This window comes from Hypomesus transpacificus, chromosome 10, assembly GCF_021917145.1.
Source record: "Hypomesus transpacificus isolate Combined female chromosome 10, fHypTra1, whole genome shotgun sequence".
Classification (NCBI taxonomy): Eukaryota; Metazoa; Chordata; class Actinopteri; order Osmeriformes; family Osmeridae; genus Hypomesus; species Hypomesus transpacificus.
In genome coordinates, this window is record NC_061069.1 from 4,859,615 (window position 1) to 4,881,406 (window position 21,792).

Here is a 21,792-nt window from a genome sequence, read left to right on the forward strand (position 1 = left end):
AGTATATACTTCATATAATCTCGGCTAACACAATTATTTTTATTTTATTTCTGGATCTGTTTCTGATGCTCCTCTGTCATACAAATTACAGTTAAGATTGTGCAGTAAATTGATTCCGTAGGGATAAGGTATACTCCAACAAACAGCAGTCGCACAACTAAAGGGGCATCACTTTGGTTTCAAGCGCAGCATTGCATCTGTCATTTACAGCTGATGTATATCAGCAAGGTAGCCTAATTAGTATACTCAGAAATCATGTAGATTAGACATGGCTACAGAATATAGGGTTGCACAACAATTAGTTCACTGTCTGACAGAATACAGGGTTGCACAACAGTAAGTTCACTGTCTGGAAGTGCAACACACCGTTTGAGTAATGTATTGCTGTCTCAAAGATGCACCCTTGTGGTTGAAAATTCTGTCGCAACATTGTTGGTGAAAATGCTAGGTCACTTCCCCACCATTGTATACTGTTGTTGAAAGAATGGCATGAAGGATACTGGTAAGGGATTTAATGGCAATTCTGGCATTCTGCAGTTCATCTTTGTTGTTTCTATAGTTTTACAGCTAAAAGCTACAAAACAAGATCTAGCAAGCTGCTGACCTTCAGTTCCCAGGGGCTCTTGTGAGCTAACAAAGAAGCTTTCTATTGTGGTGTTCCTACAACTTTGAAAATCAAATCAATTGTATAGCCTTTTTTTACAAGCAATGTCACAGAGGGCTTCACATATGCCGGTAGAACTGCCCTAAACCAACCTGAATACAATACAGCCCTCCTCTGGCTGGAGGTGCTGCCGCTATAAAGGGAGTTAAGTCTCTCATAATAGCAAAGTGGACTGTAAATGCTTTTAGAATGCTGGCTGGATAGAAAATGTGATGGATGGTATTTTGTCCCTGTGTGTTGTATAGTAGCTTGTGTTTATGCTGGCCAAGTTCCACATTGAAAAAATAGTTGATAAATTAAATGTGTTTCAATAAAAACACATTGTGGAACAAGGTGGTGGGAGAATACTGGACATAAGAAACTCACCTTCCCGATGGTCATGACATCATCCTTCCCATGCCAATCTGGCTCGTAGACTTCGTGTAGTGACTCTGTCAAGTTTATTGAAGCCTGTTGCATTGCTATGGGACACAATAACTATTAGGGATACATTCAAGCAAATGTCAATTCCAATGAATAATAATACTAAAAAGAAGCACTTGGGCTCAGGTTAAATTAAATGTCATATTCAGATTTGTTATATTTCATTCTCACAGCATAGTTCATGTTAACTTTGCGCCTAGTGACAAGCCCATGTTACCAAGTTGAATCATGTCTCAGACCTGAGGCTGTAGCTGTCTGGTGTCCACAAGTAATCTGTTCTCTTAACAGGATGGGTGAGGCATTTTGGCCACTGTGTCAGCCAAGAGATGAACACCAGGTGACTTGAGTGCTCCCTGGCAGTTAATGCCCCGAATAACGGGGAGAAGTGTTGCAATAAGACTTAACACCTCCTGAAACCTTCTTTGGCTCTTCTGCCCATTCAGAGATGACTTTGTACAGACTGGAATGTGAAAAGTTGCTTAGAAATGTAACCATTCAGTCTGAAAACCAAACTCAACCTGAAGCCCTGTGCCTTTTTTTGCACCGGGAAATGGTGTGAATGGAGCACCTTCTCCTGCTGCTTCACCAGGACAATGGTGACCACCTCCTTATTCAGGAGCTGTGCTCCCTCTACATGCTCAACAGTCGCCATTAAACATGACACAGCCCAAAGCTGGGCATTGCTGTAAAAGGAGAGGAAACCTTTAGGTGCACAGGTGGCGCTGGCCTTTGTGTGAGACAGGAGGACCCTAGTCAACAACTGGGCGAGGAACACCCGCAGAAATCAATGCTGTTGATTGGTGCTGCTGTCTAAACCACCAGGACGATCATTAGCCAGTTGATCAGTTTCCCTGGGGCAGTTCTCCCTGGGAGAAATGAACCCTGTAAACGGTGCATCCTCGATGGTAGAAGCAAACCGGGTGGGCCGCCATACTGTTTCAGAGCCTGCTGGGCTCACAGAAATACAGTCTATGGGTATCCGCATGCAGCGATTGTGTTAATTACACTTATTGATTTGTTTTGGGGAGGGAGCACAGACATGTTAAATGGTGTCAGTGCAGCTGTAAACTGGTGGTAGGCGTGTGGACTTTCTCCAAGGTTCTTTAGATGTAGTTCCAGTCTTGTCATTTTTGGGGTGATAGAACGACGGACTACGTAGGATCTCATGCATAGATGAACGTTCTCAGGCTGTGCTGGCTAGGCAACAAGTCTGTGCTGTCCTACACCACTAGAAGCACAGTAAGGATGGAACAGTGTTTAATCAAACATTTTAAATCCTCTGATGATACTCACCTTTCACAGCTGTCAAGTACGCCCTCATTTCCCTCTGCAGTCGGGAGCCCTCTGACTGTGGGGAGATCAAAGAATCACATTTACAAATTAGATTCTCAAACACAGAATTTGTTGACTTAACACCAGACTTCAATTATTCAAATGTGTATTTCATGTGTACCAAATAATACTTAATAATAATAATACCAAGCGCAAATCCTTCATTAGTCCTTTCCATTGGCGTTAACGTAAAAAAACTACATTGTCTACAATTCTGCACTTACCTTTAAATAGCATTAGTTAAACCTCATTGCATACTGAAAGATGCTTGTATCTATATAGTGAGTAATACAATTCTGACCCTAAGGCTGCATGCCCACATATAAGCATTACTTTTTTACATTACCTCCTGTCTCTTGAAGTTCTGGACACATTGTTCAAACTGTTCATCCTTTGTCTCGTCCGCTTTACCCAATTTCTGCAGCACCTACAATTATAAAGAAACAACTTTGTTAGGATTGATGTAAGTTAATCACAAGGTTAAGTGTACCAATTTTCAAAGGGATGTGTCACACCTACACAAAAACTATTTGTCCTGTTTTACTACAGTTCTGCCATTGTGGTGGTCAATGTCAGCAAAGGCTGTCAGATATTTGTGGGACACCTTACTCTCTTATTCTGCTTTGGCTAATTACATGATCAACTGCTAAGTGCAGAAGCAGCACCTGTATGAGGTTAAATCTTTCAAAACTACCACTTGCTATAGTCTAATAAACAGTAGCTAGCCTGAGAATGTTTGTTTACCAAATCATTGTTAGTGGCAACTGGATGTAGCACATAGCTGGTAGCTTTTATTGGTGAGCTGGAGTCCCAGCCAGTTTGGATGATTGATTACATATCATTGCGCATAATATTATATTAAGCATAATTTGCAATGAAAATATCTCAAAAAATAAATTTATATGAGCAGCGTTACTATCTGTATTAACAAAAGTTTTGTATCACAGCAGCATAATTTAAGATAATTCACAGTTTTAGGAAAACACCTACTTGTTCAAATTATTTCTTATTATTCCTTGTGTACCTGCCTATAGTGATGAGATGCCCCTGGCAGCACAATTCTCAGCACAAAGGGGTGAGGATGGACAATAGCAAGTGGCCCTCTGGCTCTCATCTAAAGGATGAGTGGAGGTCCGGTTAGACTCAAACAAGTGAGAGAACAGCTCAGTAGCTTGTATGAAAGTTGCCCCCAGATATATGTACTGTAGGTCTATACCGCAGCCTGTCTAAACTATTTGGTACTCAAAATGCCCACTACTTTATGCTGTACAGAACTTGGAGGAACTCTCGTGAGTTTTAGTGCTTATTTTCTTTCAAGCTCTAACAAAAAAAAGTCACACTACCTCAACACTAAAGATCAGCCAACACTTGCTTTGTAGCTAGTGTAGTTTGGATGTATGTTCCTGTTATCAATTAAATCTACTGTATGCTTCCTGCTGTGTTGAAACTTTCAATGACAGACATAATGGTCCTGCATTTCTTATTTCAAGGCAACATTTTGTCATTCATTTTGAGCTACCCAAGCTTTTCGAAAGTGTCCATCATTACCATAGCTATCTAAACCTTACATCTTCAGTGGAGAACCCTGGTCTAGGACTGGTAGTATTCATGCCAACTAGTGGTACAAGATTCAGCTCTTAAGCCACCTATGGACCCACAATTTTATCAATTCATCAGTAGCCCGTTCAAAAGTCCAGATTTAAATTCAAATCCACAGCTCAGTCCCAACCCAATAACTGCAGTGGGGATAACAATAGTTTCAACCGAATATTTGTTGGTTGACAGTGGTATTGACGGCTTTCCATTAATTACTGTATCATTCACTTAATCTGATACACTTTAGAATAGGCTTTGCCCACAAGCCTTTATTTAAACATAGGGTGGGAGTTAGCAGATTCTTGGTAACATGTTATGGGACCTTAGACAGTTTACAATGATGCAACCATTATCTAGCCTAAGTATGAAATATGATTACTTCAATGTACATGTTAAACTTCACAAGGACTGAAAATGACAGGTCTGTGTCAGAAAACCTCTAAATGATTCATCTTAATATGTATTGCAAAGTAACTTAAAAAGGTTACTTCAACCAGTACTTTACCCAGGTCTATTTGGACTATGTCATACACAAAGCTGGAGTGAGATGAGAGACCACCCTCTCCCTTGTAGACTAAATGACATGACAAGGAAGCCTCGACAGGGGAGCGGGGGAAACACGGCCAGCAGGATCCAGCCCCTGGGGCTCAGTGGCAGGCACTCACTGACTAGAACATCCTCCCCCTCCCCTGCTTTCCTTCTCCCCATGTGTCATGTCCCCCTCCCCTGCGTTCCGTCTCCCCATGTGTCATGTTCCCCTCCCCCAGCTTATGAGATCACAAATTCTGACGGCAGGTTTGCAGTTGTCTTACAGCAAGGCATGTAAAAAGAAACTGTTGACTAAACTTAATCTGAATAAGACATTTACCATGAATAATGACTATTGATAAATAAAATATGTGTTGTAGGTAGTTTTAAAAAGAAACTCTGTTTAAGTTTGCCGTAACAGACTACACTTCCAGTTCTGAAGTGTCAGAATTGGTTTACCACTATTTCAGCTCAATGACATTTTGAAGAGCCATGCCAATGACGCGGCTAACATATTTGTTTAAAAAAAAGAAATGGAGGTATTTTGGCTCACTGTAATATTGACCAGTTTTGCCACTGTTTTTAGAGCGCTGTAAACTGCAACATCACTTCTTCTTTGCACTATAAAAAAGATACCAAGATGCTGGACCTGGTTTCTCTCTAGGTGTTGAAAGAGAGAACAGTAGGCTTCATAACTAGAGACAAGAGATAGACATTTCCAAAACGATCCTGCAGGTGTTGAAAGCACTAAAACTGGACCCTACTCTTTGCATGGGTTACAGTTGTGATGCACAGTGCACAGATGTTTGGTGATTGAGGATAGATCCAGGACCATTTTTAAGAAACTGTGCCCCACTCAGTTCCGTTACACACTATACCTTGGTCACAAATACCAAGGCAATGAATCTCTTTGATACGGATGTTTAGAACACTGTATAATTACCAAGTGAGAGCAAAGGCCTGCACCCCTTCTTTAGAAAGGTGTTTCATTTATTCCTACAATTGTCCCTGTACAAAGCCATTACAGGGTTTACATTGCCAACTTAACCATTAATGTATTTGAATGGCAACCAAGCGCACGCTTTCTATAATAACAACCATACTTTTTTACTGGTTAAAATGCAGTTTTCAACTGACGTGGGTAGGTTAAGGTAAAGATTAGGCATTACATCTGAGGTCTAGGGATTAGGGTAAAGGTTATGTTTGCAACACATAGTGTTAGCTGGGATAAAACTCAAGACACTTTGGGTCTGAGAAGTTTGAGTCTTTTAATTTCTACCATAGAATCGATTGTTTTATTACACATATAGTAGTAAATAGACCAGCATAATGGAGTGTTTCCTACGTAATGTTCATTGCAGAACATTGCATGTACATTTGCATGTTTGGTAATCTCTTAACAGCATAACATAAATTTGTGTAATGCACAAGAAAATAGAGAACTAGCTGATTTAGAAATATAAGTGGGTGGCAGCAAAAATGCAGTCAGTTTTGTGTGGAATAATTTACAGTAAACATCAGGTTTGTTCGTTTTTTAGCTTCCGGACCAATGCTATGGCCTTAACATCCAGTTGAAGTGAGTCAACACAACACAAACTCTTACTGTGGCAAACCTGTAACAGTCCTCAAAGTTCTCTTTTCACCTTAGACAAAACAACCCATGAGGAAATACAATCCAGCAGTGATGGATAGCCCTATCTAATATTAATTCCTTGGCTAAGCCAGGTACACACTACAGCAGCATAGTCCACCCGGACCCAAATTCTATCTACAGTATAGCCACTACAGCAATGCTAACCCAAAAAATTGCTTAAAGACAATTCTATCCTTAGAGGGGATCCATTAGCTAATCGCAACTAGACAGCATAGACTACATTGTGTGTAAAGCTCAATATCCCCTCCAGATGTGGGTGTGGAAAGGACTCAATTAGACTGTGATGCCTCAGTTGCTCCTTTGACAAACTGTTAATTATGCATAGAGTGCATTGCACAGTGCAGGATTTCAACAGCGCACACTGCGGTTAGTACTAACACACTTCATCCAACACCAAAATGAGTCTATGCCATTTAAAGCAAGGTTTTGTACATACAAAGTAGCAACGGGACAGAACTGAAGTTGAAGACAATAGTTCATATTAAGTGTATGAAAGTGGAAAATTGTAAAATCATACAAAGGTAGAGCTTAAAGTTTAAGTAAAGCTTTACAGTTAGTTTACTGAGTGCTGAAGTATGATAAGACCTACAGGTATGTGATGACACCCTGGAATCTTTGTGAGGTCAAGGTACTCATACAGTAACTATACACTAAGACTGCTTCTATTCTGAGTCATTGCCCATTCACTCAGTTTGCTCAAAAACAACATTTCTTAAATACATACATTTTTATATCTATATGGTTTTGGGATAGAGGACAATACGTTTTTTTTTTTTTACGTGTACATTCTTTAGCGTTACACTCTTAATTAGCATCTTACTATCATTCCACCTTCCTCCACATCATACTGTACTTGTGGAACTGGGTCAGCACCTACTAAAGCAGAGAATATAAAATAAGCCTGATGATGTTGGATTGGCGATTTGAATAGATTTGCTCTTTGCTTAACATTTGCTGAAGCTAATTTTCAACATAAAATCCAAATTCATGGTTGAACGTGTCCTAGCTATATTGAAATGGAGGACATCAAGTACATAATCAACTAAATCCACCAATGAGATTTTGTGATTAAAGAAATGTGCTGCCACCTTTACATTGTGAGGAATATCTAAAAACCGTCCATAGAAAAACACCAACATTTGGTAAGTAATTGTTCCCTTCCTGTGTAAATTGAGGGGCTGATTCATGGTGTCTCTCTTGTCCTCAACAGATGGTGCATGTGTGTACCAGTCAGTGTTCAGAGTGAATGGTTAATGTCTCGCAGATAAGGCTAAAAGTTCAGCCAAATATAATGTGCAATCACATTCACACAACATACGAAGACAGGGAGAGACTGCACATGGTATTAGCACAGAAGCATTGGGTTTTAGCACCATGGACAGCACACTAGTTCTTATGCCTACATGACCGTGGGTCATCCAGCTTTTGTGAAATCACTCTTTGGGGATGGCAGGAAGAATGGAACTGAAACATGTAGGTATAAAGAACATGGTAACATCTAAGACTAAAAACACAGTCTGGAACATATGTTTCCAGTGTGTAAAACACATTTGAGCTATTGTGGAACACATTGGAGCCAATGCCATTCAAATGAGGTGTGTACCTCTTCAGTGCAACACTAGCCTATAGCACAGTGGAGCCATTTGGCACTAGGGGATATTAAAAGAAATACAATCCTCTTACTCTGGCTAGCAGTGTGTGTGTTTTTGTGTGTGCGTGATTCAAAGGGAACTTAGGGGGAATGCTCTGTTCTGTTTATAGGTTCACAGGGCACTCCACTTCATTTAGCCATTAAACAATGTAAGATAAACCATAAGGAGGTTAAACAATATATGTTTAAATACTGTGGTTTGTACTAGTTACATGTTATGCCATCCATAATTTAGCCTATACTGTAGGCTATGTGCCTGTAAGCTTTTAGTACACTAATGGTTCTTACTTTTTAGCACATGTCCAGTAGGCTACAACAGAGCTGAATGCAAACCAACAGACAGCAACTTGGGCCAAACAAAAAACAAATGTTATTTTCACAAAACGAATTAGCATACAGTATGTGACTTATGGCCTACTGTAAGTATGGTTCCATCTGCGGTGAAACCCTGCTCTTGCCTTTTCTCATGTATTTGCTTTCTGCGAGGAGTCAACCAATACAAGCAATTTAGGCCCTACAAATAACACGTTTTAAATAGCAATGATTGACAGATGTATTATCTCTACAACAGTAGCCTACAGAACCGCGAACCCAAGCGTAATACGCCACAGCCACGAAAACAAGTCGTTGAGCTCTAGTAAGGACACCCCCGCTATCGTAAATGCTGCAGAGATGAGGGCATCCCCCATCTCCCCTTCCTTTGACCTTGCAGAAAAAACACTTAATTTAACCCAACATGTAAATTAATCGTATTTATTTAGCCCTGGATGCAGTGGAAAAGATGAGAAAAAAAGACTAGGAGCAATGAGTCGAAATGGTAGAATCACCATTGACACCGCCCGCACAGAAATAATAAATTCGACGTGCAGCCTAGCCTTGGATAGGCTATGACATTTTGATGCACATGCGACATAATCCGAAGATGTATTTAATTATTTGTTAGACAAGCATCACAGTGTCAAAAATCCCAAATGGATAGAGAATATATAGTCGTTTTGCTGAGAAATTAGGAATACTCGCTTTGAAATGGCAGTAGGAGATATGGTTTCATTTGCGACATTACAACAACCGGCAAATGCAATGAGCAAATCATCATAAAGGTCATATATTCTAAGCAGTGCACTTAAGTCTTACACTGATTACAGTTTTCAACATCTATCCCACACCTGCCAGCAACACATATACCCAGAACATCCTGTGGACAGCTCCTCGAGGATAAACGGTTCAGTGCGCTTCAAAAACGACAAGAAAATCAAAAATCATTAAAACATCGTGTGGGTGAGTCATATGTTAACGGTTTTACCTTTTCCTGTGCCCGACTTAGCCGTTTTTGGACGTTTTTTGCAAAAATTCCCGTCTTAATTTCGGCCATGGCTGCTGGTACTGAAATGGGATCAGCGACGCTTTAGCACCCAGGCGAGATAAATAATGACGGACAGAAAGAGGGGGGAGGATACATTCTTAAAGCTACAGCCTACATATTCACTGTAGTGATTATTTTTACCTCAATAAATGATACATCAATTGTTATTTATTTAAAGACTAATGTAGACACTAATATGATATAGATAAAACGGTCCTATATAGCACATTAATAAAGGGAACTGAAAAATAAATGACAACAGCTTTGTAGCTCGCAAATATTTTAATTGATGACTGTGAATGTTGCTCTCTTATTTTCAACTTCGTGCAATTAGTAACACTTCTTGGGCCAAACTAGAATTAACCTCCTACTTTGTGACCCATACATATTGTGTATTTTAATGTAAGTGGCACAAAGTGGCTAAGTTCTCCTACATCAAAACATTCTGCCACTTAAGCCCTTTGCAGGCATTGCAACACAAGTTTATTGTGGAAATGCAAGAGGCCACAGAAAGCTTGAATTCTTAAACTATTTTCAAGGTCATGAGAACAATATTATATTTCTCTTCACAACCATAATGCTATTCTATGGTAGTTCCACAGGAGTCCCTGTTTTAAATTTGAAGTAAGCAAACCATCTATAATTGTTACTTTTTGAAAAAGGGAAAAGGCCAGACCTGATGGCAATGGATCCACATTAGTCCACTGGGTGGCGTAATCAGGGAGATAAAATGTAGCAAATAGTTACAAATTGCTGGAACACACAATGTTAGCGATCATGTCCTCATATTGGCAGTTTGTTTAAAATATATTAAAAAATATATATAAAGAAAGTAATGTCAAGCTAAAGGCAAATCTATAGCTTAATCAAATTTTTCATTACATTTGCTGTCGAAAGAGGTATCAGGTGTGTACAGGGATTAAAAAAGGTTTTCCTCAACATTTATTTAAGGTGTCGCAAAGGGGCTTGGGCTTTGGTGGCTTGACTGGTTATCAACTTTAAATAGATTCTTTATATATACTGAGAAGACTTGTTATTAATGTTGAATAAATACAAATGTATTGTATAATTCAGGGATCTACAGTATCGGGTCAAATTTATGCTGTTACTTAGTTACTAAAATATTATATAATGAGTAATACTTGTTACTTATTGTATTTACAGTTTGGAAGTGATACACCAGGAGGCCATCAGGCAAAAAAAAAAGGAAGAAAGAAAGAAAGAAATGAAAAAAAGTGTGCCTTTTTATTTACAGGGCTTTAAGCAAGAACACAATTCCATATAGATAAACACTGAACAGTAAAACCTCCTAAAAGGCAAGAAAAAGCACACGTAAATGGCACATCTCAATGAACACCAAATATACATGATTTTGACTCAGCAGCTATACAATCAGTGTTCAAACAGAAAGAAGTATTATGGCTTCACAACATAGCTTCAAAAATCTCCCTGTAGTCCATAATGTATCAAAGTTCAGGAGAGGAGAGTGTGTTTTGTACCACATACTGTAAGTCAATCACAAGCCTTTGTATTTTGCATCTACAACAGTTTCGAACACAGAGGAGCCCTATTTTCAGATTCTGCCTCTTAAACCCAGCTGGGCTACTTCAACTGTGTAATCATTCTTTCTGCAGCAGGAGGGATACAGAGTCTTGCTACTTGCCATACGTTTACGCATGGTTCCCCTTCATAAGGAGAGCGCCTGAGTTGTGTCTGTGTCCGACATGACCGAGGAACGCATGTGTCCTCCTTTTTTAATGAGCTTGGCGGGCCAGCAGCAGCAATATGACTGGAGAAGTTTGATCACGTCCCTGCGGAACCGTACCCCAACAAAGGCATACAAGAATGGGTTAAGGCAAGCATGGGTGTATGCTAGGCTCTTCATCATTTGGCCTGCCATGTCAAATTGCTTTGCTGCCTCACAGTTGGTCATGGTGATGTTGGTCGCTTGAGTGGCTTCCACCACCAGCACGCTGTTGTAAGGCAGCTGGGAGAGGACAAACACAGCCACCACCACAAGAATGACACGTAAGGCTTTGTGTTTTTGGAAGTTTCTGGTTTTAAGCAGAGTGCGGATGATCTGGGCATAACAAAGGATCATGATCAGGAAAGGCAGGCAGAATCCCATGCAGATCTGCAGCACCAGAACCACAATCTTGGTCTGGTTGCCTTTGTTGTCTTCATAAACCATGGTGCAGTAATAGCTGCCGTCCTGAGGTTTGGAGGTTGCAAAGATGAACTCAGGAATGGCCAATGCCACAGCCAACAGCCATACAAAGGCGCACACCATCTTGCTGTACATAAGCCGCTCCGTCTTAGAGTTCTGTGCCCAGGTGGGCAGGACAATGACCACATAACGGTCAATGCTGATGCAGGTGAGCAGGAACATGCTGCTGAATAGGTTGATCTTGTAGAATGCAGAGGTGACCTTGCAGAGGCCGGCCCCGAAGCCCCAGCCCTGGGTGGCCTCTGAGGCCCAGAAAGGCAGAGTCCCCAGGAAAAGGAGGTCGGCCACTGCTAGATTAAGAAGGTACATATCCGTCATAGTCTTGAGACGCTGACGAAAATGGAGGTAGATCCAGATCACTGTCAGGTTTCCCAGTCCGCCCAGGATGACAATGGTCCAGTAGAGGGGGGGCTCGTAATACCCACGGAACTCCCTTACAGAAAATTTGTCGCACATAAAGTCATCATAATCATCTGCTGATGGGGTGATGGAGTCGTAATTCTGTGATTCAAGACAACAAGAGGGTGGATATTAGCAGTTTGCTGGTTTAAGTCATGTAATATTTGTTTCGTTAATGTGCCTGGTATTACATGAAAAATGTTGTATTTAATACATCTAATAGAAAACAATGTATGTGGTAGTTTAATAAGGCAGTATTGAAAGGTAATTACGTAATTATGAAGTGCCTATATTGACACTTACATGACACAAACATTCAGTGCAAATATTATGAATAGTGGATGTAAATACCTCCATATCTGCTGCTGGAGTGCCCATACTAGAAGTTGTCACTGCAAAAAAGGGAAGAACATTTCCAAATTTGCACCATGTTTATGATAGGTTGTGTTTTTTGAAGGACAATGCATTGGAAACAAGCACATGAATACAAACAAAAGTATCTTAAAGTTTTTTTGAAAGCCAATTTGGTATCAAAAGGAAAAACCAAGTCAAAGCAACCGGATACTTACTGCTTTCTCTGCTTTTGTGAGCAAAATTGAAAGAGTAAATATAAAGAACTATTCCGTTGCCTCTTGATCACCTTGTTGTTGTCTAGCTACTGTCAGGCTTTGCACAAGCTTTTGAAGGCTTCAGAAAAAACCACAGTGACGTAAATCAACAGTCAAAGCAGTAACAGTACAAAGTTTCAGAATCACGTTTCCTTTTTTCTATGAAGCTTGCAAAGTAGATGTGTATTTAGTTGAATGAGGTCTTACTCATCAGGGTGCTTTACTGATTTCTAGCAAGACTGGGGTCAACTTTGATCCCACTATGAATCTCATGGAGTGAGCTAAGACTAGGGTTTTACCAGGTAGTCTGGCATTTTAGGTTAGATTGTTAATTAGGGCTACTTATATTTTATTTATTTTATTTTTAAGGGGAATATTACTAATATTAGGGGAATATTTTATTCCCCTTAGTATTAGCTAGACCCCCCTTAGTATTAGCTACACTTTGCTCCTTTTGTATAGTTAGTCCACATATTTAAGTTCCAATATTCCTATATGTTTAATGTATGCACCTCCCTGCCAAAGTAAATTCCTTTTTTGTGCAAACATTCATGGCAAATAAAATCCCTTCTGATTCTGATTCTGATTTTCATGTCAGATAACTGAACTTTAATGTCCGACAGGTTGCCATAGTAGGTTACATACTGTGCATGCATTACGTCTTTTCTAGACAAGTGTGTATTTAGTGAATGTTTCTGTATAATATGCATTTCTGTGGCACATGCAAGCACTACAACATAAACACATAGGCTCCTCCCACCTAGACACACGTGGGCCATGAAATTAAGAGATGTTGCATCAGCCGGTTTCACAACTTTCGCTACTCAATATGTGCATGCAAAAGAAAACATTAGAAAGTGCAGTTTGCCCAACCAGCCAGCCTCTGGCTAGCCTGCTGGTGCTTCTGGCCCTGTTTGCAGATGCCACAGGGCCAGAAGCGTTGTAGCTTTAACAAAGCCAGCAGCGACAGATGACAACTGCATAGCTGATATCATCTTAAAATCATATTTGGGCGTCTCTGTGCTTGCCTTAACTCGTCTTTAATCTTCTGCAGAAGAATGCATACAGTATTTTCTTGTCTCAGGGCATATTTTAGATTTCTCAAAGGTAATTGAACCTTGTCCTTCTGGTGATAAGATAGTTAGGCATTTTTTTTCTGAAATAAGATGCAGAGTCAAGTGTTCACTGTGCCAAGTGGTATTGTTTAGAACAGCTAAAACTGTTCTATTTTATTTTCATTTTATTCTTTCTCACTTTCCCTTTGTGTTCTTCGCGTAACCTTGCACAGATAGTTTTACCAGACAGAGGGTTTGTAGTTTTTCATGCTATTGTTATTTGTACTGTAACCCACAATGGGGTTCTCTTCACAAGGACAAAACGTTTAACTCTAATTTGTACTACGTAAAGGGACATCAATAAATGTAATAATAACTATACAGAAACAATACAGAAAACCCTTCTCTCTCTGTGAAGGCTATGGTTGTGACAGTTGACACCTTTTTTAACGTGACTTTGGACACGAGACAAAAAAGGCGGAAGACCATCAGACACAAAAACAACTTGTCACGCCATCTGCATCTGTCTCTCAGGAAGTTGTGTAAAGCTCATGTGAAAACACATTTTGCAACATTTAAAATCAGTTGTCATTGTAAAGCTCATGTGAAAACACATTTTGCAACATTTAAAATCAATTGTCATTGTATGTTCGCTTTGGATAAAAGCGTCTGCTAAACGAATAAATGTAAATAAATGTATGTTAGCAACATGGTTTATGATGGAGTGTAAATGAAATACATTTTTTGCTTTATTTATTACCAGTAATTGTTTTGCTAAAACAACAAGATCAGAATTTCTAAAAGGTCTATAGGTTAAAAAAAATATGTGTCCCATCTAACCAACTACCAGTCCACAATATGGTTAGGTGTTTGGAGGCCAAAGTCACAGAATGTACTTTCAGACTTTAAAATAACCAACCAGGCACGTTGTGGTCAAAAGCGTGGTTGGCAGGGTGCTGTGCATGCTGACACGAGAACTTGCACATGTTCTTTCTTTTTACAGGTCAACATATGTACTATGACAATCCTGTAAGTTCTTTTAACATAAAGGAAAAGCAAACACATTCAAAACAGTAGCAGTATCACAAAGATCCCAAACATGAGACACAAAACCACTGCACTGTACTTTCACCGCACTTTACTTTCAGCATATATTAGGCTCTGTACATTTACAGTATGTTATGTCTGTATATAGAATCTTATATAAGTTATATATATAGAAACATTCTGGATCATATTTTGTTGAAGTTGATTCCAGCTCTGACCTGATGCAAGATAAACAGAAAGGAAATCTTGTGTTTCATATGTTGGTCATATTATCAGGTGACAACAGATGTGACAAGAGGATTGCGTGACAGTAAAGGGGGGGGAATTGATGTGGAAAAAAAGAACTCACTTTGTCTATCTATGCTGTTGAACATTGTGCGGTGTACCTTTCATGAGGCATTGCATGAGAAGCTCAAACCACAAAAACAACCCTGTTAGAGATGGAACAAACTTCCTTTGTTTACTTCCTGAACTACTAATTATCTTTACTCTCAAGGTTTCTTATATTACTAATCCTATTCCTTAGCTACATATCCTAAAGTAATGTAGAATTTAATGCCCAATAAATAACAAAATACCATGTATCTTTAGTGGTTCATAAGTAAGTAATTTTCGTCTATTCAAATAAAACAATAGCATGAAAAATAACCAAATATCTCATTATCATTTGTTGGCTAATTAAGTCAAGAAAATCATTTAACGGTTCATGATACGTTTTTATTTGGTACAGGAGCTTGTCATACAGAAAGCTGATGGGTTAGACTGAAGGAAGACCTAGCCTCCAGGGAACCCAGAGAAGATCAGTTGGATTCTGATTCATCCGCTGATTCAGAAATAACTGATGTCTCCGTATGTTCTAAGGTTTTACAGAGGAGAAAAAGAAATAACACATTAGAAGTTAGGTTTGATACATGAATGAAATCACTTTTAGCTTGGAATCTGTCATGAGCTTATGTGCCTTTGGTACTGTTCTAACCTTATGCTGGCAGCAAGGTTATTTTGATACTGAGGTAAATTTACAGTTACAGTCCTCATCATCATTTAAGATGTATCTTAACAAGCAGAACAAACCGCCTCTAAATATGGACAATTATGAACAATTACAAACGGAAGGTCTAACCTGTAACAATCTCTTTGACCTGGATACTCCCACCTGCAGCTAAACAGAGATAAAAGAGAGATGTACAAAATAAGAGAGAGCCCGAGAAAAAGCAAGTGCTCTTTAGTTTTGCCTCAAACGTGTATACAATTTGTGTGTTGGGTAGAATGATTATCCGGTGGTGAGTTCCTGAGTCTTCGATGAGCATATTAAGCGGTCTTCAATGAGCATGTTAAGAAGAGCAATGGAATCCTTTTTCAGACCAGTTCTAGTGTGAACTTGCCTTTAAGGGCGTATCTAGGCCCACTGTGCTCAGGGGAAGGGGATAAAAGGGAGCCCTGGGGGGTGCTGGAGTGCAAAGCGTCCCAGCCTGCAGAGATGGGAATGTGCAGGTGAATGAAGGTTCCATCCACCCTCTCCACTCCCCCAGGGCTTTTGACTTGACAGTGCATCAAGAAGGATTGATTCAAGCTTCGGGCAGACTGTTTACTGGAGGAATATAATATCTGTAAATGATATTTGTATCTAACTTGCAAACATCCTCCCATAGGTTTAAGGGGAGATGGCTTCAGCAACTTTTACTTGTTTGCTCTACACAGTCCTTTTAAGCATGTTTTGAATAGCATCTCTCAGTGAGAGAATACATGGACGAACTACATCCTTTGGTGTTAAAAAGTTCACAAAAAATAGGAAAACAGCAAAGCTATGTTTGCATGCTTTTCCTCAAGAAAAATATCAGGCTTCAGTACACAGTGTATTCACTTTAGTTGTGCTTTCAAAACATATTTCCTAGTCCAGAAGTTTCTTGACTGATTGATCTTAGAGGGGTTGACATTTTATGGGATGGACAAAGGGGTGGAGGATATAGCACAGTGTACAGTGCACTTGAATGTAGATCAAGTTTTAGATTAAATTCCCCCCTTGTAGTGTGCTTCACTGTGGAAAATATAGTATCTTCTCTACCCTACAGCATTAAAGGGTAATTACACCTGATTTAACAAACCCTGATAACTTGAAGGTTGTGGCAGTTACTATGTGGTCAGTGGCTTTACTTTTCAAGCGCTCCCTTAGCTCAGCAGACAAATTCCAAAATAAAACAATGAGTGGGGTAATGGATGAATTTATCCTACCTGAGAAAGTGTAAGAGGTTTCTGTGAAGGCAGTGTCAGACAATCTGGGGAGAGGAGGATTATTAAATTAAATTTGCATCTAGCAACATAACAAGCCATGCTATGCATGTTAACCTCTAGCTCTAAAGCTAATGGAATTTTGCTATGAAATAACAATGCTATTGGTTCCACTTACTTGAGGTCATCTCCTTCAAGCAGCTTTCTGTATGTAGAGATCTCCACATCGAGAGCCAGCTTGACATCCAGAAGCTCTTGGTAAGCCAAGATCTGCTTGTGGAGGTCGGATTTTGCCACTTCAATGGCTGATGTTAGGCTGACGATTTGAGCCTGGTACTCAGCCAGGCCCACGCTGGACTGAGCCTGGGCCTCCGCTAAGCTCTGCTCTAGGGACACATTCTGATGACAGGGATGGGGAAGAGAGAGGAACAAGTGGAGGATTGTGAGACCCACACAAGAAAACAAAGAGTCTTGTTTGAACTACTGTATTTTGCGGGTGGATACACATTTAATGATCAAATTAGGGATGGGCAGGGTTAAACAATTAGCTTGGGTTGTAACCTACACTATTCTACCATTCAGTATTTAAACATATTTGAAGAATAGAAGCCACCATTTACCTCACCTTAAATGGTACCATATGGTACCTATTGAAAACTGTATTTTAAAGCAGTTCTACATGAACATTTAGTGTAACTATTGTACAAAAAAGTGTACACTCCTCGTGTGGAAGAACAACTTTGTAGCAGCCATACCATCTAGGATGATAGGTACTTTCAAATGATTCACCACTTCCGTTTTAGTTGGTTGGTGACTTCCTGTTGTGATTTTTTAAACGTACATTGATAAGCTGGCTTGCGCTGGAAATTGGGGTCAAAGCAGTTAATTCCTGTAACTGCTTAACTTTGAGATGTGAAGTTGAACAGTTGTCAAAGGCCTTGCTAACAAATCTGTTCACACGATTTGTTTCTGAAATGATAAGACAGTGGATTTGGCTCCATGTAACAGCTCTTTAGCACTTTATTTAAAAACACATACTAAAATGAATGAATTAAGTGGCAAGATGAGAGTTCAAATCTTTTCTCAAATCATGCTTTTAGTGATATTTGTGTGCCGTTATTGATATCATAACAGCATGGACGTACTTGTATACTATTAGTGATGTCAAAATGTCACGGTCTTGCTTTTTTGTTAAATTTGTATGTTGTTAAAACAGCAACAACATGGTAATGTAACCTGTTTAGTATGAATGGGCCTGACATGGACCCTTTGCAAATATAGTAGCATAAGCCTGGTTGTTGGTGTATGATATATGAAGGTAGGAAATGGAAGGTTTACTCACAGCAGAGACCAGGCCTTGAAGTTCTAAACTAAGAGTCTGCAATTCTTTCCTAGACCCAGCAATCTCCAGTTTAGTGGAAGAGATGGCCTCAGAACTCTTGGCGTTAACGGCATGCATCTCATCCATCTGTAATGTGTCAGTGTAACAGTGTTTAATACAATGACCATTCACAGAACATATACATTGTGGTCTTAATGTGGAATCATAATTATGATACTTAAAAGGACTTTGAAACGTTTGTTTCAAATGCCTGTGTCGTGTCAAATTTATAATGATTTACAGAGCATTGTGAATGGTGAGTGAAGTTCACCTGACTTGACCAGAAGGAAAGAGGATGTTCAGTAGTCGTGTCCACGCCATACCTTCAGCTTGTAGTATGCGTCGGCTTCCTCCCGATGTTGATGCACAGACTTCTCATACTCCATCCTTATCTTGTTGAGAGCCGAGGAGATGTCGAAGGACTTGCCTGTGTCCACCTCAATCATGGACACAGACGTGTCCATAGCTGTAGTCCCCAGTTTGGACTGTAGAGTGGACAGTTCCTGTGTTGACACAGGTAGTCGATATGAATAGAATATGGACAAATGGCAGTCTTTGGATTAGGTTAGGTGATGCTATTATCAACTTCAGCTTGAAGTATTTATAACTTGAAATCATACATGTTTCATGTTGATCCTTTAAATCCCTCTTTATTTTACCTCATTAAAGAGGGAGATGGAGAGGGGAATGGAGATATCTTAAAGCAATGCAAATCAAAACATTGTGGCTGATACACGGAAAACCTGTTCTGAACAACAGTGACATCTGGCGTATGTGTACTGCAAGTAGCTGCATGCATTTGGCTTTAATACAGAGACAAGCAGATCCTTCCCTTCCCCACACCTTTACTTGTTGTTACAAAGGAGTAAATAATAACAACAACAACATATACTAATACATGGTGTGGTGCCACATTCACGTATGTATGTGTTTTATCATAGACCCACTTTGAATACATATAGTTTAATAAACCTTGCATCTTCTATACTAATATTGTGTTTATCTAACCTCCTCAGAGTCATATAAGGGGTACGTTTAGCTGTCAGTACCTCATCCTGTGTCTTGGTGACAAACTCGAGGTCATTCTTCAAGCTGCTGTACTTGGCATCCAAATCAATGCGTAGGTCTGATGCTACCTCTACGTCCTTAAGAAGCAATAGCAGCATAAGCATTCAAACATCATGCCTTACCATTTACATTCAGATGTATTGAATTATTAATATTTTCTTTGCTATCTAATGGTTCCGGATTTTACCTTCTTCATGGCAGCAATGTCCGATTCAAGCTGGAATTTCACACCTTGTTCGAAGTCAAATCTGCAAATGTCAGTAAACTTTCTCTATTTCTGTATATATTTCTGTAATCATGTACATTTTTGGCCAACTTGTTTACTGTACAACCTGTATATGCCTGTGTACAGATAAACCTGTTATACTGCGGTTCACTTGTTGAGAGTTATATGAATTTAAAGAATGCATTACCTGGTCTGTTTTTTCCCCATATAATTACATGAATACAATTGCTCACATTGGGTGCAGCATGGCACTAAAATGTACACTTACTTGGCTTTGAGCTCATGGGCTGATCCACGGATGTTGTCAAGCTCAATCTCCAGTTTGACGGTGTCGAGGGTGAGGCCCTCTAGGGTGATGCGGTACTCGCTGAGTTGTGTCTCGCACTCTGTCGTGGTTATGGAGGCCTCCGGCCCCATATCAGTACCCCCGGTCAGTTGGGACAGCCTGGCTTCCAAATAAGTGTTCTCTTGCTGGAGGGCCTTCACTTTGGCCATGTACGAGGAGAAGCGCTCATTCAGCCCAGATAAGGTGTGCTTCTCAGCAGCCCGGGTCAGCACAGGGGCCAAGGTGGGGCCCAAAGCAGGCCCTATGGCCAGTGCGGAACCAGCGCTGATTCCTCCTGATGCCATAGTGCGGCCCATGGCAAACGCGGGGCTGGCCATCAGCGCTCCACCACCACCACCACTAGCCAGAGCACCCCCAAATCCTAGTCCGCCCCCAGATCCCGCACCCAAGCCAAACCCTGACCCCATCCCAGCTCCCAGCCCCATCCCAGCTCCCAGCCCCATCCCAGCTCCCAGCCCCATCCCAGCTCCTAGCCCCATCCCAAGTCCTCCTCCCAGGCCCAATCCCATGCCAAAGCCTCCTGCTCCTCCACCTCCTCCCAAACCTAACCCCAGCCTAGCCCCACTGCCTCCCATTCTACTAGAGAGGCCCAGCCCACCACCACTCGACATTCTTGAGGAGTAAGACATGTTTTGAGAAGCTAAAGACTACAGTAGCACAATAATCTGAGACAGAAAGCCAATGAGAGCTAGAGTGCAGAATTCAACTAACGAGTGTGGGTTTTTATAGAGCAGAGCAAGAAGAGAGTAAGACAGAAAGTGGGAGGAGAGTAAAGGAATGGGGTTGACGCCACTATTTGCTGTCAAGAGTGTATTTGCACCACTCTGCCTAACAGCTATTGAGATTTACTGTGCATGCTTGATTCCATCAAGGTCATACAAGGTTCTGCATCTCTCAAGTCTTCACATGAGATTAGTTGTACCTCAGTCTTTTAGTTTACTCTTCTCATTCCACCAATTTTTTACAACAGTAGCCATAAGAGCAAAGAGATCTTAAGAGTAAGGGAAAAGTAGTTTCTCAATAAAGTCAGCTAAGTTTATTATATATTTTACAAAAAATAATGATAAGACAGTACAACACTTAAGACTTGCTCTCCTGCAAACTGTACTTACATGTGTTCTTGTTGCTTAACTGATGTTGGTTTTCAAAATGTCATCACATTTCAACTACATGACATTACTCTCAGGTAAATTAGTTAATGCAAGGGTTGTGTGAGTTGATTTCAGTTCTGTGCAGTATTTTAACTCAATGCTCGTTGTCAGAGTAACTGAATGCCTAAGATTAAACTGATACTACAGCAGATGTTCAGTGGAGTAATTGGCACGCTATCAGTGCCTTATGTTTGACGCTTATAAAAGCTAGAATTCACAAAAAGCCTTGTCTGGTCTTGAAGGCATCCAGCTGCTGAATATGACAGGTAATAGATAATAACCTCAGCACTAATAAAGCAGGGAGTCTGCCCATCCTAGACAGGTGATTGAATGTAAAGGGGCAGGATGACATACTTATCTAATAGCAGAGACCACTTTTGACACATTACTGTTCAAATGTATAATCTATTAGCAGAAGCAATGTTTGATTCGCCTCGATGTAAAGTCAGGTCAGACTTTGCTTATATATATGAAGATAATATCTAAGATAGTAAGAGCCATTTCTGAATCAAGATAAATGTACGGATAAAAACACAATCATATCGTTGTCAACTGATCTCAAAGAAGGCTTGGTAAAAAGAGAAGTATGTCTTGAGTCACCCTTGAAGAAGGTCATAAACTTATTAATGAGAAATAATGAGTCACTTTGTGCCTGAATGATGAGACCTGAATTCAAACTGTAATTAGCCTTTGCCATCATGGTTGGTTCTGCACGTCTTCCCATTCAATACCACTAGCAAATCAGTATCTGTGGATACCGTCGGGATATTATGCAACTGTTACAATAATGACAAGGTACATTTACTAAATGTAAATGTACTGAAAGCAACAAAATAAAATCACCAAC

The 21,792-nt window shown here is 40.1% G+C and overlaps 3 protein-coding genes across 3 annotated transcripts in view; all 3 read right to left on the reverse strand.

Annotated features, from left to right (window-relative positions):
* amph (amphiphysin) overlaps nt 1-10,343 on the reverse strand; it is a 29,226-nt gene extending 18,883 nt beyond the window's left edge. The window contains exons 1-4 of the mRNA XM_047026884.1: nt 9,152-10,343; nt 2,766-2,846; nt 2,381-2,435; nt 1,031-1,125 (exon numbers count right to left, since the gene is read on the reverse strand). Of these exons, the coding sequence (XP_046882840.1) occupies nt 1,031-1,125; nt 2,381-2,435; nt 2,766-2,846; nt 9,152-9,220 (300 nt within the window). The 5' untranslated portion in view covers nt 9,221-10,343. The remainder of the gene's footprint in view (nt 1-1,030; nt 1,126-2,380; nt 2,436-2,765; nt 2,847-9,151) is intronic.
* Nucleotides 10,344-10,437: 94 nt separating this feature from the next.
* ccr9a (chemokine (C-C motif) receptor 9a) lies at nt 10,438-12,516 on the reverse strand. The gene is made up of 3 exons (XM_047026885.1): nt 12,407-12,516; nt 12,189-12,229; nt 10,438-11,939 (listed from the first exon to the last, which is right to left on the reverse strand). Coding segments are annotated over exons 1-3 (1,083 nt in total). The 5' UTR covers nt 12,408-12,516; the 3' UTR covers nt 10,438-10,898.
* A 2,733-nt stretch (nt 12,517-15,249) lies between these two features.
* On the reverse strand, nt 15,250-20,488 carry zgc:136930 (uncharacterized protein LOC563946 homolog). The gene is made up of 10 exons (XM_047027321.1): nt 20,334-20,488; nt 19,717-20,258; nt 19,410-19,470; nt 19,204-19,299; nt 18,478-18,657; nt 18,116-18,241; nt 16,952-17,172; nt 16,777-16,820; nt 15,668-15,706; nt 15,250-15,403 (listed from the first exon to the last, which is right to left on the reverse strand). Exons 1-10 carry the CDS (start codon nt 20,421-20,423, stop codon nt 15,348-15,350), a joined length of 1,455 nt encoding a protein of 484 aa, XP_046883277.1. The 5' UTR covers nt 20,424-20,488; the 3' UTR covers nt 15,250-15,347.
* Nucleotides 20,489-21,792: the final 1,304 nt, after the last annotated feature.